The sequence below is a fragment of the Nipponia nippon genome, unplaced genomic scaffold (genome assembly GCF_047370975.1).
Source record: "Nipponia nippon isolate SJK-2023a ecotype South Korea unplaced genomic scaffold, ASM4737097v1 scaffold_6, whole genome shotgun sequence".
Classification (NCBI taxonomy): domain Eukaryota; kingdom Metazoa; phylum Chordata; class Aves; order Pelecaniformes; family Threskiornithidae; genus Nipponia; species Nipponia nippon.
The window spans coordinates 48,360,393-48,378,826 of record NW_028262380.1 but is presented as its reverse complement, the minus strand read 5'-3'; the positions used below and the strand labels follow the sequence as shown (position 1 = coordinate 48,378,826).

Sequence of the window (18,434 nt, the reverse complement as noted above, 5' to 3'; positions counted from 1 at the left end):
TTCCAGGAGTCTCTTGGATTGCCTACACCTCACCATGCTACTTTTCCAGCAGATGTACAGGTGGTTGAAGTCCCCCAGCAGGACGAGAGCCTGCAAACACGATGCCTCCTGTAGCTGGAGTAAGGCGGCTTTGTCAATAGACGATGGGGCGGCCTGTAGTAGCCACCAACCACAAGGTTCCCTTTGTTGCCTTGGTCTCCGATTCTTACCCATAAGCTTTCAACCGGCTCGTGGCTATCCTTCAGAGACAGCTCTTCACACTCTAGCCATTTCTTGGTGTAGAAGGCAAAGCCTCTGCCCCTCCTTTCTCGCCTGTCCCTTCTGAACAGCCGGTGGCCATCGATAGCCACACTTCAGTCATGGGATTCATCCCACCGAGTTTCAGTAATGGCAACTAGGTTGTAGCTTTCTAGCAGCATGGTGGCTTCCAGCTCCTCCTGTTTGTTGCCCACGCTGCGCACATTGGTGTAGAGGCACTTCATTTGGGCTGTCGGCCGTGTCACCTTCTTAGAGGAACACCCCTTAATTCCTTTGAGGTATTTCACTGGTGTTTCCCTGTTGGCTCCTATTACCTCAGGAGCCCCTGGCTCATCTCGGTAAGACTTCAAGTGTGCTCCAGTGTAGCCAGGACGACTCAGAGCAACAGAGTCAGGGCCCTCGCTAGCACCCTGTCCCTCTAAAGCTTAGTGCGTCATCCCACAGCTTGTCACAGGCAAGCCTGATATTATCCCCGTCCCCCTTCAAGTCTAGTTTAAAGCTCCGTCAATGAGCCCTACTAGCTCGTGAGCAAAGACTCTCTTCTCTCTTTGAGAAAGGTGAATCCTGGTGCCATGTGGGCCATCCAATTATCAAAAAACCCAAAGTGACATCAGCCATGGAGCCATGTATTAATAGACTGGGCCTGTCTGTTTCTTCCAGTGTTACTGCCCACAACTGGAAGGAGAGAGGAAAAAATAACCTGTGCTCCAGATTCCCTTACCAACCATCCCAAGGCCCTGAAGTCTCTTTTGATCGCCCTTGGACTATGTGTTGCAGCTTCATCACCACCCACATGGAAAAGCAGTAATGGGTAATAGTCCGAGGGCCTTACCAGGCTAGGAAGTTTCCTAGTGAAGTCCTTAACCGAAGTCCCAAGGAGGCAGCAGACTTCCTTAAGAGGAGGGTCTGTCCGGCATATTGGACCCTCTGATTCCCTCAGAAGGGAGTCGTCTACAACTATAACCTGTCTTTTCTTCCTTGTGGAGGTGGTCATGATACAGGGTGTAGGCCTTTCTGAACTTGGCGACACCTCTGGTGTAGATGGACCGTCATCTACATCATCCATTGACTGGCCTTCCACATCCAGAGCCTCATGCCCTGTTGTACAGAGGCACCCGGGACTAGGTTTTTTTGTTTGCTTAGTACAATGCTAATGTTAGTACACCAAAAGGTTTTATGACTCACCATAGGATATCAAAACTAAACTTAATACAGAAAAAACAAGTATTATGTTGATGTAGCTTTCTCTATATTGTACTATTACATGTTTAAATAATTCTTCCCTAACGGGGGGGGGGGGGGGGGGGGCGTGGAAAAAACAACCAACAAAAACCCCACACTAATTTGTCAGCAAAGCAGCATATAACTGAAGAGACATAACTTGCTGTTGCAGGGAGATTTCCTCTTGTTTTGTTTCCTTTAATCTGACATAATAGTAACTCAGAGTATGTTTGTTGTCTTGATTGCGTACAAAGAGAACAGTTTCACATAAAACATGATTTTTTTAAAAAAACCCACACCAAGAATCAAAGCATACACCAGTAAGTGTGCCAGACTCTGGCCTGGTGAGCTGCTGTGTTTTCAAAGACAAAGGCAGATCCTTCCCCACACAATCTACACAGCTCCAGCACTGCCGCACCATCTCACCAGGTCACCTTTGCTTGCTTAGCTTATTGAAGTTTTCCAAAAATGTCTTTTTAATCAAGGACCTTTTCAATCAAGCTGCCAGCCTGAAGATCCAAAAATAGTTCAGTGCACAACCCGGTAACAAAACTCAACTGCCATGTTAACCAGAGACGGTATTTCTTTGAAGACACCGTACCAAAAGATGCATGTTTCCAGCACAGATACAGAATGAAGCCTATTATAAGCCCAGTAACATACATTTCACTGTTCTTACATTAAAAGCATTATGAAACATTCCAGATGCTCATCTTAATCCTAACAAACTGATTTTCTACTACATACACTCCCTACTACATTCATTTTAACAGACCAACAGCGCGAATGCATTTTGCCAAGGCTATCTGCTCTCTTTGTGTGACCTGCTGCTTTCTTCTTTTCTTCAGGTTAACTGAGAACATGAAGTACATTAAGTGCTTCTGTACTTAAGACCCATACAGTCTCTATCAACGAAAAGTGTTGATTGTCTGAACTTTACTGTACAAATCTCACGTTATTCCTCCCCTCCAAAATGAGAGGCTTTGGCATAATTTTTTTCCTTTTCTCCAGTTTTCTTCTTATCAGCCCACATCACCTGTGCAGTGCCATGGGATTTCACTCTTTGTCTCATCTGGTGGGTTCTGCTGTTTCCGAGATCTGACATTGACTTAACTACAAGAAACAGGGCTGGGCTAGAGTATTTTTGTAAATACTTTGCATTGTATCATGTACAATGAATGTCAAGTACATGCCATCCCACTATTGTATGGTTGAGGTTTTTGCACGTAGCTTGTAGGAATTTTTCTCTTTGTAAATGGTCGATTCTATTGGATTTTATTCATAAAAGCAAAAAAGAGACAAACACATTAAGTGTGGGTACTATGGATATTTTTTCATGCTATTCTGCTACACAGCTTCCTTTCAGGGCCAATATCTGCACTCTCACACTTACTACAGCAAATTTTGTGTGCTTCAAGGAGAGTATACTGTTTCCTGTACTCTTTATGTTAGATTTCTCATTAGATGAGATCTCAGTGAAGGTAAATGTCCACAAATTACTCAGCTGAGGCTACTAATTTTTCCTTTGTGACTTAACTCAAACAAAATTCTTCAAAGGTGAAAACTTAGTGAGCTAAACAAATGTCTCAGACATATTCCTCTGATTTGCAGCATTCTGAATATGCTATCAATTTCATATGAAAGATCAGAAAAACAATAATTGAAGAAACTGCAGTTTAAAAAAAAAGTGGCCTCAGAATGTTCCAAAATAAAACACTCCTAATTTTAAATTTTATTTATGTGAACCTCTTCATATGTTTAGCAAATGTACTACATGCTGTACAAAAATGCCAAAAGTAGTTTAAAAATAAACTATTTTTTCCTACAATACTATATGAAAACATCATTAATCATCATAAAAATGGCCTTCTTTTCTTTAGAAAGGATGCATCCTCATTTTACTTTGATGCATATTACAATCTGCTATACATTAAACATCGTATAATACATGGAGTTAAGCAAAGTTTGGATTTCCCCCCCCCCCCCCCCCCCCAAAAAAAAGAAATTCTGGTATTTCAACTTTTGTTTTCAACCTGTATTGTAATAAAAATAAAGCAAAACTTTTTCATGCAATGAAATTCTCCTAAGATGGGACTGTTCAACAACAACATTTTCATTTTCTTCAATAAAACAAAACTTGTCAACATCCTTAACTGGAATGAATCTATTCTGGTGCTCTGAACCAAATCAAAAAGTTTATTTTAAGTCAGTTTGACATTAAATTGCATTTACATATGGTGCTATATAGTACAGTAATGTAAGTAGTACACCACTAAATTGCACACTGCCAAAACAAGAAAAATACATCAGTGGAGGGACCATTCTGCACAAGCTCTACTCTTAACCCCTCCTTTTGCATCCATTACCAGGCACTGTTAAAGAGACAAGATGCAGGACCTAAATCTGCCTTTTGGCTGATTAAGTTAATAATTCTTATATCCTTAAATTTGCATGTCTCAGATGTATTCCTCCTTTTATTCTGCTCCAATGGACTAAGCTCCTAGACTTTTCTACATCTCTTCCAGGACATTTTAGTTGCATGATGCCCTATGCTCTTCAGATAAAATGAAATCAGAATGCATCTTAAAAGAAACTAATGAATTTCTATCAAGCCAAAATGTCCTCAAAAGAATGCTCATTTTGCAAAAGCTGTACTTCATGCTGAAAAAAAAAATTAACGCTAAACTACTGACCAGCTCTTGTAACAAGGCTTGTCTGTTGTACTCAATATGTATTTTTTGATGTAAATAAGTAACAGATGGTATTATGACAAAAGGTTGATCCAAGTTATCTTCAAGTCAATGGAAAGATCTCCAAATTCCTCAGAGACACATTCTCAGTAAAATACAAAGGAGGATAGTCACAGCCTCTGTTTTAGGCATCTAATTTAGGTAGGATTCACAGAAACAAGCCTAAATATCTTATATTGTCTAAAGAAAGAAACAGAGAAACTAAGTTAAATGCTTATACTGCTGTAATGTACACCATGTTAATGCTACTTTCTCTATATCCTTTTCATACTAGGTTTAAATCACTAATACCTTCAAATAAGCATAAATCAATGGCTGCTGCCTTTTATTTAGCCTTCATGAGAGCTTTCTCTGCATGCAGTGACTAGCTAGGGGACTCATCCTAATATGAACAGACCATTTACCTGAAGGCTGACACATGAAGTCACACTGGTCCAAAACAATTTTCAAAGACTATTATTAATTTTGTTGATTTGAAACAGCTTCCTCGAACCAAGGCTACAGTAAGATGATAATCATCTTTTTATCCAGCTCTCAAGGAAGGGTATCACTAAGATCAATGGAAAAATGAATTATACGCCCTTGGGTGAAGGAAAATATTAATGCTTGTAACATAATGAAAGTTTATAAATTCAATTGTTAATCCCAAAGTCTTACAGTTAATTACTGCATAGGTTTTCTGCCACGCTTGTGATTGTATCCTGTGACTTACATTTTTAATTACCTGCTCAGCCATAACTATAAATATACTGTCTTTCAGATACAGCTTGTTAGGTAACGATGGGAAAATAAACAAACATAGCTCAAACAGTTTCTTAGCCAGAAGAGCTCTTCAACTTGCTCTGTTCTAATCAATTCACGAGTGCTGTTCATAGATCATGCATGGATCAGATATCTACAAAAGGAAACATAATGAAGCCAAGATGTTGTTTACACCAACACTAGAAACAAACGATAGCAAGAGTCACGAACTAGCAGAGGAACTGGTTTGCAGTTCCCTATCCATACATTTTTCTAGTTACACAGTTCTTAAAGTGGTTTTTCTTGTGGACAGTCTATCATCAATCAAATGAAGAATACTTCATTTCAATTTTTTCTCAAAGGAAAATGCAATAAATGTTATTTACAAGTATAAGAGCATATCACGAACAATAAATGCAGTATCTAAAAGCTAAAATAGCAAACAAATACCACTAATAAATACTTGTTCAGAATTCAAAAATCTTTTTAATGGAATATCTATCTGCTCAATGAAAGGCTCCTCCTTCCCACTCCCACTGAATTTATCTATATACCACATCCACATGTCACAGTGCTTGAAACAAAAGATGGAGCCCCTTCAAGGAGCTTGGGTGCAGCTTGAAGTCATAATATCTATGTATCAAAAGCACCATTGAGATATTCTATACAGTCAGTGGTTGACCAGCTGATATGATATGCTGTACTGTGAACACAGCTCACTATGCAAAGCTAAAAGCTTTCTTGATACATCCATACAATTGCTTTAACAAAGCAACAGCCAGAAGCAAGCCATAGCAGTGAAGAATTCAGGTCACAGTTTTTATTTTATTATTTTATCCATTTCTCTTTTAAAAATTAAGAAGGGAATGGGGGAAAAAAGTGAATCTTTAGTGAGTATTCTACGTGCAGCACTCCAAACCTCCCCCCCAAAAAAAACTACAGCGAGATAAATTTTCGAATCCACGATCTAGATGCCATAAAATAGAAATCACATATGCCATGGAGAACAGCATCATCTTGCATATGATTTTAATGTATCATAGTGTAATGTGACATGCTGTCAGCTACTAATTAATTTAAATCTCATAATCCTGAAAATATCTCTGTCCACTTCTACGTATAATGCTAAGGGCTATAATGAACATAAGTCAAAAAGACTAATGCACTAATTTTCATTCCTCATTTCTAAATGCTCTATCCGTAAGAAAAATTAATCATTTAAAAAATAAAACTTATCAGGAAGGCAAATTCATGGAAGACTCCAACACCATCGCTGTGCCTCCTTTTAGGTCCTCTAATAATGAAAAGAGCAGATAAAACAGAATATGCCATACTGCAAACTGGAAAAACTGCTGAACACATCAGTTACAGACTGCACGTCCACAAGATCAGAAAACCAAAGACCAAAACTGTAATATGATCTTGATTGGATTATGGGCTTGGGGATCCGCCTCCTGAAGAATTCCTATTTCTTGTCATACTTGTTCATTGCCCTCTGTTCACAAAATGCAGCCCACATAACTAAAGTCCCTCACATAACCTTCAGAGAGACACATCTAAATTAGGCCATATATCAGAGCATACGAAGATAGCTTTAGCACGACAAAAACTGGAAAATGTCAGTGTCCTAACAAGAAGTAGGGAGGAAGAGCTCAAAATCTCTGTCCTAACAATGAGCAACTTGTTTCATCTCCCTCTGAATACAGAACAGCTTTTGCAGCTATTTAACCCGCAGAGACTGCAAAACTTCTGTGTCACAAATTGGCAATTTTAATGTTTATTTTGCTTATATTGTTGATTTTTGCCAAGAGTTTAAAAATCATCCTGCTTGCCAGTGACTAAGCATGAGCACTATTGTAGGCAGAGGTGGAAGAATATAAAAGGAAAAAGTGTATTCTTCAGAAAAAAAAAAAAAAACACCACACCATTAATATTAATAAGTTAAAATTAGACACAGCCTGACCTGGTGAATTACCCAGGAGATCTGATTAAGTGCAATCAGATTCCAAGCACTATAATGTCGGGAATAGTGTCTCTGACCTAAAGGCTCTTCTCATCATGAAATGTCAGCAATAATGACCGCAAGCAACTTCACCCTGAATTTGGTCTGCCTTTGATAAAATACCATGATAGATCCACAAGATAATAGTAACTTATAGACTTATATGGTCTTCATGATTAAGCATGACGTTTTTCCTATACTAAGTGCCAAAACTGGAAAAAAAGGCCAAAAGGTCACAATCTGAGGAAGAAGCCTTTCAAAAGAGAGGACTGCTGCAAAGCCAGTGCTGCTAGCATGATCCACAGGGGCTCTCTCTGACAAGCCTGCTGGGACAGTTTTAAAATGACCAGTTAAATGCCTGTGGAGATCCAGCTCCCTAATTATTGATTGACCTATATATTTTTGCCATCAGTTATGCCCCAGAGAATCTGATTTGACAGGCAGTTAAAAGTCCACAGTTAAATAAATCCTGAAATAGCCAAGACAAGCAGACTGACTTCCTAAGAAGATTAGTTTCTTCTGTTCATCGGAATATTTTGGGGACTGTGTAAAAAAGTGAAAACAGGCACCATTTTGAAAGAATAGAGCCTTGCAACATTTTGTATGTGAAACAGCTAATACATACACACGTACAACAGCCCAAAAAATTCTTAAAACATAAAATAATCCCCTCTGCCATGACCATCATGAAGTAAAACCGTTGATCAGGATACATTCATATGCAACGGCTGGCTCTCAAGTAAAATGGTAGCTGCAGTTTAGTTAACCACTCCCTGAAAGACACCGTGGACATATTGCTCATGTTCTTTCCAGCTGATGTTGATAACTATTTTAAGGTTAGAAAGCAGACTACAGGCGCTGCTTTGTGGCCATGGGAAAATCTGTGAGATTCAACCTGTCTTCGAAAAAATTCACCCAGATTTGCTTTTGCCGTAATTGTTTTCTTGTTCTCATTGCCACTCCTTCATTGAACCTCTCTCCAGAAACCAGAAGGACGAAGAGTCACATCAGGAAGTAAAAGGCAGAAAAAGACATTTACAAACCTAATCATTGAGTCAAACGGGGAGGCAGCTGGATATTTTAAGACTCTGAGCAGAATGGGGACTTATTCTAGCACTGTGTGGGAAAAGAAGATTAGGACAGAAACAGAGATGAAATGAAAGGACAAGCATCTTGAAGAGTCTATTATTGCTCCTCAAGAGTAAGACCTAAACACTTCAGGAATTCAAATATTATTGTAAAAAATAATGTTTTGATTATTTCTTACAACGATGAAGAGATTTATGGCTGAAAATAGTGGATAAGTGGCATACTGCTTGTCCTGTATTGTACTGGCAAGTGCTATGTTTCCCATTCTCATTTATTCCAGTGAATGCAAAGGCTTCATGTTAAACCTAAATCCTCCCTCTTCCTCTAGAATTATTTTCCAGCAGAATTTAAGTTTCAACTGTATGACATGACTCCAAATCAAAAAAGCATCGTCAAGGAAAAGATACATGTTGTATAATTATAGCCTTTCTGAATCATAGACCATGCAGTACCTGTGGATGTATCCACGGCGAAAAAAGAAGAAAATTCTCCCGGGACCAGTTCGTATGTGACAACACCATATATTCCTGAATCTCTGTCTGTGGCAACAACATTGATAATCTCTGTTCCTGGCTGTGTGTGACTACTGATGCTCGTCACATAGACAGCTTGTTCAAAAACAGGTTGATTATCGTTGATATCTTCTATCTCGATGCGAACAAAAGCTTGGGCACTCAGCCCACCCTGTTGGATAAATCAGAAAGATAAAAACAAAAAACAAGGTCAATTTTAAAAGCATACACAATACAACGATGCACATCTGGTTTCAGCCCATCATTAGGAAATGGAACATGCTGCAACAATATTGAATAAGACATGAAAATGTCTCTTAAAAACAACTTACAGTATCTGTGATACCCCAAAACATTGCATTTAGGCAAGCTACATGCTCAGAACAACTCCAGTGGGCTGACTGAATACACAAAGAAGTTCAACCTCTTACAATGGTGAGGCCTGAATATAAAGTTATTTTTCTTAATACTAATGAGCACTACACATGTCAAATCCTTGCTAGTCTAACCTCACTTGTTTTTTACTGTAATCACTCACACACCACTTATTCCTTTACAGATAGAAGTCAGGGCTTTCTGCCCCAGAAACACATGCCCCTCAGGTGACTATGGTGCTCCAGTAAAGCAGGAATAACTTCTTTCTATCTACGAGTCTTTCAGGTTTAAAAGCGTGACCATCGTAACAGCGAATATGAGGCTTTTTCAACTATTGATTTAGGAACACAGACTGAGAGTAGACCAGGGCAGGACAGCCAAAAGCCAACCTGTCAGGCCGCTGTCTGCAAGATCTATCCTCAGTTTACCACCCTGGCACGGTTAAGCAGTTCTGCTCATGCAGTGTGTGTGTGTGTATACATATATGTATATATATGTGTATATATAAGTGTGTGTGTATATCTCTCTGTATATACGCAGGTGTGCTTGTCGACATACCCACACCTTCACTTTGCGTACACAGAGACAGAACAATACCAAATTTGACTGAGGCACATAGCTGTAATGATTTGTTGATGTAAAATTAATAACTGATTACATAAAATTATTTCCAGTGCCTTTGTGATTTTGCAGGGGAAGAGGTCCCACCACGCTTTCTAGGGGTTTGGCTCAAGTTCTCTGCTCTTGTTTCTTTTCCCTGCACAAAGAGCTGGGAAAAGAGCCAGGCCTTGGTCGCAGCTTCGGCACCGTACCTCTTTGAGACCCCAGCCCAGCTGCTGTGCTGCTCTCCACACGGTTGAAGCTCCTGCTACAGGTGCCCACCAAGAGCCCACTGAAATACCACACAGGCAGCCACAGGACCACATTTAGCCTTGTTCTGCAGTGACACCGGAGAGGCAAGGAGCAACTGCAAGTTGGCTTATCAAACCATGCTACAGCAAAATCACGATTTGCCATAGCAAAGCACTGAATTTTGTGACAATCTGGAAAAAAGACAATTCTGTGGGTGCTGAAGTGTAGACCCCATAGGGCCCCAAGTAAAACAAATAGCCATTTATTTCTCAGAGGCACTACCTTGTACTCCCTGCAGACTCCCTCCACCAGTTTGGAGACATTCACATTTCCAAGGTTATTTTACAGCTGTAACAACTACAGACATTTTTAAAAGAAAGCAGCTCCCCTTGCGGCACAGCTAAAGGTGAATGCTGGGGCACTGACGTGTACAACGGACGCACAAAGCAGCACACGTATGTATAGCCTGCACATGCTGTACGCAGTACATTAAGGTACAGACTGAGAAAGAATCCCGCGCTCTTCAAGGTCACTCTGAGAGCGCCATGCTTGTACCAATTAGTCACTTACCGAAACCGCTGACACAGATCGGGTGTTGGTGCATACAGATGACAATCTATGCTGAGCAAGTCCAAACTTAGTTTTGCAGTCACAGTAGCTATGATATTAAAAAAATAACTAGGTTGCATATTTCTGCAACCTAATTGTTCATGTCAATTATTTTTAAACCTGACCTTCATGAAACTATCCAATGATTCAGACTGGATACTACTCCTTTAGACTTGCCCTGCAGCATAATGATCTCCCCCAGAACTATTTTTGAAGGTTTGCTTATCATGTCCCCAGGGTCTGACTTACTTTTGGGCAAAAATACTATCTGCATTCTCCCCCACATTTCCATAGGGATTTTTGCTTTGTTCTGTTTTGGTTTTTTTCTTCCATGTAGTAATATTACGTCTGTTGGGTGGCAGTGACATTCCCATGAAAGTTCAGTATGTGGAAAATCAAGATGATCTTGTGCATCACACATCTATGTTTCACCCGCAGACTAGGAGATCTGGCTCCTATCCTCCTAGCGTGCTTAGATTTTCTTCCAAAGAAAATACGGCATGGCATGCTTCCAGGGTTCACGCTGCCGTGGAGGCAGCTGGCAGCCAGGACATGTGCCTGGGGACCAGGACTGTGAAGGGTACTGGGCTAGCAGCAGCCTCAAACTACTGAGACAGCCATGAAACCCTGTGCTGATACGGAGAAGTGGAGACGTGCAGATCTAGTGGGCTCACTGCCAACACCCCAACTCTGCTTCAGGGTGAGCCCCTTCCCCAACACCTTGATTTCCACAGGAAGGAAATGCCTGCACAGGAGCTAAAAGGGGAGCCCTCTGTGCTCTGTTCAAGCCCACTGTCAGAAGATGCTTTGTGGCTCCACAGCTTTCAGGTACTTTAGGACAGGAATCAGAAACAACATTTTGAAGGGAAGAGGGCCAAGAAGGAAGTGAGTTCAAGAATAAAAAGCATCTAAAAAGAGGCAAAGTTTGGAACAGCATGAAACCAAGCTCAAAAAACTCCTGAGAACTGGTGTTAAACTGCTTCTTCCAAGTTTCATTATTGCTAAATAGACATTAAAAAAAAAAACAAAAAAAAAACCACTCTCCAGCCAATTTGTATTTATCCTATGGAGTTATGTAAAGACTGCAAAGTCTTTTGAAATGGATTAATTCTAAGTATATGGGGGAAGCAAGTTAGAGACCTACTACCTACCTAATGTCTCAGAAGACCAACCAAGTTTTATGATGGCGACAGATCCTTCTTTTCCTGAAGAAGCAGTGTATCCCTTCACACGAGTCAAGTACAATATTAACTTATTAACTTACAATATTAACTAGTTATAGCCCAGTTCTTGCTCTGGCTACGTAAAAAATTTTAAGTATCATCCCAGGTGAGAAGGAACAAACTGCTTTATTTCTAACCACATGGATATACTTTATCTACTCAGAAGCAAGCATGACATAGTACATCTTCCAAAATATCTTTACCAAGAGGGTGTTCAAACACTGGAAAAGGCTTCCTAGAGAGGTGACCGATGCCCCAAGCCTGTCGGTGTTTAAGCGGCATTTGGATAATGCCCTTAACAACATGGTTTAACTTGGTCAGCCCCGAATTGGTCAGGCAGTTGGACTAGATGATCATTGTAGGCCCCTTCCAACTGAAATAGTCTATTCTATTCTACAATGGGCATGGCTTCTTGGGCCAACAAGTTAGGATGAAAGACACGTGCCCTGAAGTGTCTTCAACCCTGACAACATCTTAAATGCTGTGACTGTAGTCCAGAATAAAATGGAAACTCAAACAAAAAGCTCCATGTTTCCCTTCTCGCTCACAATGTGCCGAAAGAAAACAGGAAAAAAAAAAAAGCTGTGAAGCATGGACACATTTAGAAGGCACCTGAAGCACTACATGCTAGTGAATCCTGGGATACGCCGAAACCAGAGTGTAACCAAGCCAGATTAGGGAAAAACAGGCAAAATGACAAAAAGGCACTGGGGCACAGATTTTCAAACAAACACACCAAAAAGCCTCCCACCACCATTCAACGGCAGCCTTCAAATCACCATTAAGGGCAGTCCTATTACAGCACTCAAGAACCTCACCTGGAGAAAACAAAACCAAGGTAGTCCACTCTGCAAAGGGAAAAGACAAAAAAAAAAAAATTCACAAACCCAAACCTCTGGACTCTCAGCAGGGTATACAGATGTGGTGTGGCACTCCTTACAGTGGTGCAGGACAAGGAGTGGTAGAACACGCTGCCTGTGCTCTGCAGTTTTCAAAATTTCTTGCCACTCTGATGAAGACAGATGGTACGCTGGTACGCGCACTATTATGTACAGAGATGTTTGTTGCTGGAATTGGTCTATTCCTGGTAGTAGCTATCACAAGCATAGGTCATCTGGTCTTCCCCAGCTTTGGAAGAAAACTGTGTGGGCTGGCTCCTCCCAGAGTCAAGATTGGACACTCCTAAACGCCCCTCATTGTGCACCAACCCCAAGATTGTGCAACTCAGATTTTGGCTTTGAAGGCCAGACAACTGTTGTCTGTAAGCAGATAGTACAGATGCCACGAGACAGAATATAAATAAGCATTATTCCAATTAAATTTCTCCAGATTGTGACAGGTTTTCTTTAACAGCTGCAGGCATCACTGTTTATTTAGTTGAACGCGAAAGAGAGGTGATGGGCATCATAAAAAATGCAAACGAATGAACAAAAAGATTGAATTATGCATGATACATAGCAATAACATTTGCCACTGTACAGCAACAAAAATGCGTGCTGTTAAAGAAAAAAAAAAGATTTCCTGTATGAAAATGGATTCACGTTAAGACTCTTTAAGGCAGTACACAAAACAAGCATAAAGGAAGCATAAATTTTCATATGTAGTAGTTTGGAGACCCCCAAGCAAATAGGGAAAAACACACAAAGGACTGTCCATTTCAGTCACATTGTGAAAGCAAACAAAAAAAAGCCAAACAGAATTAAAATATATCAAACCCAATTTACACGTGTTCAAAACTGAAAAAGTAGTAATTTTGTCCCATATACTGCTTTTGAGAACATGCAAATACTTTTATTAGAATTCCTCTTTTTCCATATTTTCCTTTTTGCAAGACTTGATTTCACAGTATGCCTCATCTAAATCTCTCTCAAGTGTTTGTGAAGGTTCACCGAGCAACATACCTTCATCTGATTTTCTTCTTTTTTTTTTTCCAGAAAGAGAAAAAAAAAATTACCATTTTAACAGCATTACAAGAAAGTTTCAGCTCACTGTAAATTCAAAGATGCCCCAAATGCCTATGAAACTGTCCCTGATCTGTCACCAGTGGAGAAATACAGCTGTTGTGACTAAGGGTGCGGTTTGAACAGGGGGTGTCCCAGGCAGAGCTGGCATGTGAATCACAGGAGGGTCACCCTCACTACTGGAGCAGCTCTCAGTCTGCCACAGTCCAGACAGAGACCCCAGGAGAGGGCTAGACACAGACGCTGTGGGATTCAGTGCAAACACCTTTCTGTAAACCTAGCTACATGATTTCTTTTTGTATAAACGCATTTCAAGGAGTACCAGCAAATATGTATGTGAAGTAAGTGACTTTGGGACCAAAATCAGTGCTGCCAGCCAAAAAGGCTAATACCAACATTATGATCAGTCTTGTCCCTACTTAATAAGTGACAGTGCTCCCACAAGCTCTCACAGGATGTTTATTTAACACCAGTTGAACAGAGTCTGTTTTCCACTTGCCTCTCATGTGCAATTTCAGTTCTCTCATTACACGTTCTACACAGTGCATAAAAGACATTACCAACACGCTTCAAAACCGTGTAATGGAGTAGGCACGAACAGGTGGAGGAAACCATGAATTTTGCTGTAAAATAAACTGAGCACCACCTGGAAAATGCTTTCTTTTCCTCCTCACTTCTAATTAGCTTTGTTATTTTCTTTCCTTTTTATCTCTCTCCCTCCCCTTTGTCAACAGTGACCCTGCACTCTTCCTCTGTCTTTTCTGCACACATTTCTCCCCTAATCACAGCCTCCACTTTGAACCCCACACTTAACATCTTTAATCCATCAAAATCAGCAGCAGAATGCCAGCAGATAAAATATCCTACTACAGTTCTGCCATAAAGGTGGAGAGTGGCCCAACAGGTACACTGAGAATTTTGAAAAGCTAATATTGAATTTAGGTGCTTTAGTATTTAGGTGTCAGATGAGCTAGTTTTTAGAAGAGAAATCAATGGGATCTACAAAGTGCTAAGTTCCAGTAAGAAGATCAAGTCCCGCCTGTCACAGACGAGGCAATCAAAAATCGAATCCCCCCTCCCCATTATTGAACTTCTGTAAACACAAGGTCCTTAAATGCAGAAAAAAAAAAAAAAAAAAGACAGACCAATTTAAAAATGGAATAATCTATAGTTTCAATGCATTGGCTGTTTTCCTTTTAACTTTTGACATAAGATTTATCATTAGAGCAATAATTTAACCAAAAAATGCATCAATCTTTTTTCATGTAAACCTATTTTCTTTCACATTTTCAAAACAATATCTTCTGGACTAGACTGGATATTGGAAAAACTTGTCAGAATTTCACTGCTATTGTCCAGCTCTCACTTAGCCTGTATTAATAAGACTAATCTTGATATTCTGGATATCCAGATAATGAAGTGATAAACTACAGCAGAACACATAATTTTCTGCTGTTATACATTGTAATACTGACTGCTTTATTCTTCAAGGCTTGGAAAACTGTACTCAGGTGTATGCTACAAAATTTTGCCTAGAAAGGAATTTTGGAGACAGAAATCACAAATCAGAGAAATTACAAAATGGGCATGTAGACTTACTTCTGCTGGAAAGATTACAGACACTATCCTAACTAAAAGAAAAAGACTTACATTTTTAAATTATTAGACATTCAAATAAGATAGAGTCAGGAAACGAACATAAAAATACATTCCTATATAATTGTTTCTTCTCAAAAGAAATCTATGGGGAAGAAAAGGCACACTTCTGAAGGCACTATTAATACAAGAGAATGCTTCTGTAGCCTCTGAAATAAACACTGAATAGTGATACCTAAAGAAAAAAAGCAGATGAATTGCTTAACTATTACACATATATCCAAATTCAATAGCATGCAAATACACCCTCGACTACTACATTCTCAAAATGCAACAATTAATACCAAGCATCAGCTGCAGCTATTTAAGTTCATCTACTCATGAATATGGAAATCATAGTTCACCAAGTTTCTTCAGGGTACTGTAACAAAAAGCACAGACATTTTAATGAAAAATACAGTATTTCTAGCACAACTGTATTTTTTTAAAATTGATATTAGATACACTTAGGACAATATCTTAAATGCAAGGTTAATATTCAAAGTGTGAAATAAAGACATATATAGAAATAAAGACACTATAGCCTGAAATAATTGCATTTCAATGTTCTTCAGCTCAAATTGTGCTGCAAAATGTGACCCAAATAACACTTTTAAAAGTATTCTTATGTTAATTTTAACATTTGAAGCCAAGCAGTAACTTCTTTCTTCAGCCTCTGCACGGTTCACTACTAAAGCTGAAGAAAGTTAAGAAAAGTACCAGCTGATCTCCTTCTTGGACTCCCATTGCAAATTGCCTTTGGATACTTTCATCACAAAATGAATGCAGGAATTATTTTCTTCTAGTCTTTTTCCAGTCATGCTATCAAAATTTTCTGTTACGTGGCACCAGGTAGACCAAGTGTCCACACCCAGACATCTCAATGTGTTCCCACCACAATGAATGTCTCCTCGCCCTCCTGGCCAAACAGAGATCTGAAATGGACTGTTTCAGGCACATACAACCACCCTGCCCACGGTGTACCATGAATACCCACTTCCAAGCACCAGATCTTGTAAAGTGGGAAAACTTACAGACATGCCGCTGCAGGGAGGCTGTACCCAGCCACAGCAGCAGCAATGGCATCAGCTAGCTAGAAAGGACAAGGAATTTATCCAGGAAAATCACTGGCACCCACAGTAGCCAAGTAGCACAAGTTACTGGTTTATTACTGCTGCAGTCATCTTGAAAGCGGGGAGCAGAGGTAACCTGGAGTCCACCAGTTCCAAGAGGAGGAGGAAAATCAGCAGGGACTAACACATCCTAGAAGCAGTTTTCAACAACTTGTTTAAGAGTAATTGGGGATTTCACAGCCAATTTTATCAATTTGGGTCAAAACTTATGGTTCATGAAGTATCACTTTCTGCCCGCTGTAGGGGTAAGAAATTTTATTCAAATTCATGCAGTTTTTACATACTCACTACATTCTCATTTAAAAGCATACAGCACATCCAAATTTGCAAATGCATTCACAAATCTGGTAGTATGAAAAGGCAAAACTTACCCCATCTGTAGCTTTTACTAAGAGATCATAAGTGCTTGGATCTCCTTCTCTGTCAATGTCTTGAGACACACAGATCTGACCCGTACGTGGATTGATCTGGAAGGCTTTGGATTTTTCATAATAATGAAATCCATCATAAAGAAAATACTCAATTTCACCAAACTTGTCAGCATCTGCATCTGTTGCCTTGACCTGCAGGGAAACAGCAGAGATCAAAAATGAAGCCAGCGAAACTATTATTCATTCAAAAATCACAGATAGTTTGCTTTAAAGTTACCTGTTTGTGTTGTAAAAGCAAATGTGCATACACACAATAAATACAAACTCAGTCTGCTACCTAAGCTGGCTGGCTGCGGTTTGTAAAATAATGACTCAGCTACTGACCGTGTAATTATTGCAACAAGCATACAAGATTGATTAGACCTGTCTGTAACATTGCTTGTTTATCTGTCAATAATTATTTCAATCAAGTGGACTTCCCGTGACTGGAAAAGCCATACTCATTAAGCCACATTAGTAGGCTATACCTTAAGCTACTTTCCCTTCATGTTATTTTTACCGGTGGAGGTAGGTCTTAAAAAAACCACGTCACATGTAGATGAGAAAAGTGCTGCAGGACATTCTTACCTAATGTATTTTCTGAAAGACTCCCCAGAGATTAATTTTAGTATTTCATCTGAAGGAGCGTTTGGTGGCAAGGTGAGCCATACAAGTTAAGGACTGGAGGGGGTTTTAATCTCCAGTCCTCTCTCCAAGGAGCCAGAGCTCTATCAACACAACTGAACGTGACCATCACGTGCATGCACAGCACAAAGCAAGAGATGCACAGGCTGCAGTAAGTCCCTGTGAGAGACTTAATTACCTTGTCAGTGTAGTCTTGCATGTAGCTGTAACTGCTGAATGACAAACGAGCCTAACATCTTTTCTTTTCAGCTATCTTAAGTACATTTAAAAAGCAGCGTGAATTCTGTTGTAAATCCCAAACAAATGTTGTAAATAAATACTTTAAAGGAAGACTTCCTTCAGAGGGAGATTCCTCCGCAACCACAGGGCATCAAATGGGAAAATGCAGTATACAAACTAAGTCCTGCTGACAAGGAAAATGGGTGGCAGGAGAAAACCTAAATGGGTGATGGTTAGGGGCTGTAGCAGGGCAATGGTAGCCATGGGGGTGGAGGGTGGGGCCTGATCCCAGGCATAAAATGGCTATTTCCAAAGAGAAACACATGAGCTCCTGCCCTTCTTTCCAGCTATGCTCAGTCTTCTTGTGTTACCAATGGATCAGACTAGACCAGTATGCTGGATGTACACAAGATGCTTTCAAAAGCCTGTGAAAACCTGGGGTAACTCTCAACATGCTGCATCACCTTCCCTCAGCTGTGTTTTAAAGGACTCACAAAGCATTACACAAACTGTAGGGAGTCAATACTCTTTAGCTGAACGTGTGATTAAGGCACTGACTAGTCTAGAAAGCATAAAACCCCAATAATTTAAAACCATCATGTGATTTTAAATTTTAATACAGAACATACCTGAAAGGTTTTTTTTCTAACACTAAAATTTTTCTTTTTACACACGTGGGGGGAGACAGAAATCAACATACCCCTTAAAATATTTTAATAAACCTTTACTGTAGCAATAGGTTTTGCCAATACCATATACATATGCCCTGAGTGAGGAGAGGCTGAGGGAACTGCCTTGT

At 39.9% G+C, this 18,434-nt stretch overlaps 1 protein-coding gene across 1 annotated transcript in view; it reads right to left on the bottom strand.

The window, feature by feature from the left end:
• DCHS2 (dachsous cadherin-related 2) overlaps positions 1-18,434 on the bottom strand; it is a 118,680-nt gene that overhangs the window by 54,512 nt on the left and 45,734 nt on the right. The window contains exons 2-3 of the mRNA XM_087736658.1: positions 16,733-16,924; positions 8,514-8,745 (exon numbers count right to left, since the gene is read on the bottom strand). Of these exons, the coding sequence (XP_087592784.1) occupies positions 8,514-8,745; positions 16,733-16,924 (424 nt within the window). The remainder of the gene's footprint in view (positions 1-8,513; positions 8,746-16,732; positions 16,925-18,434) is intronic.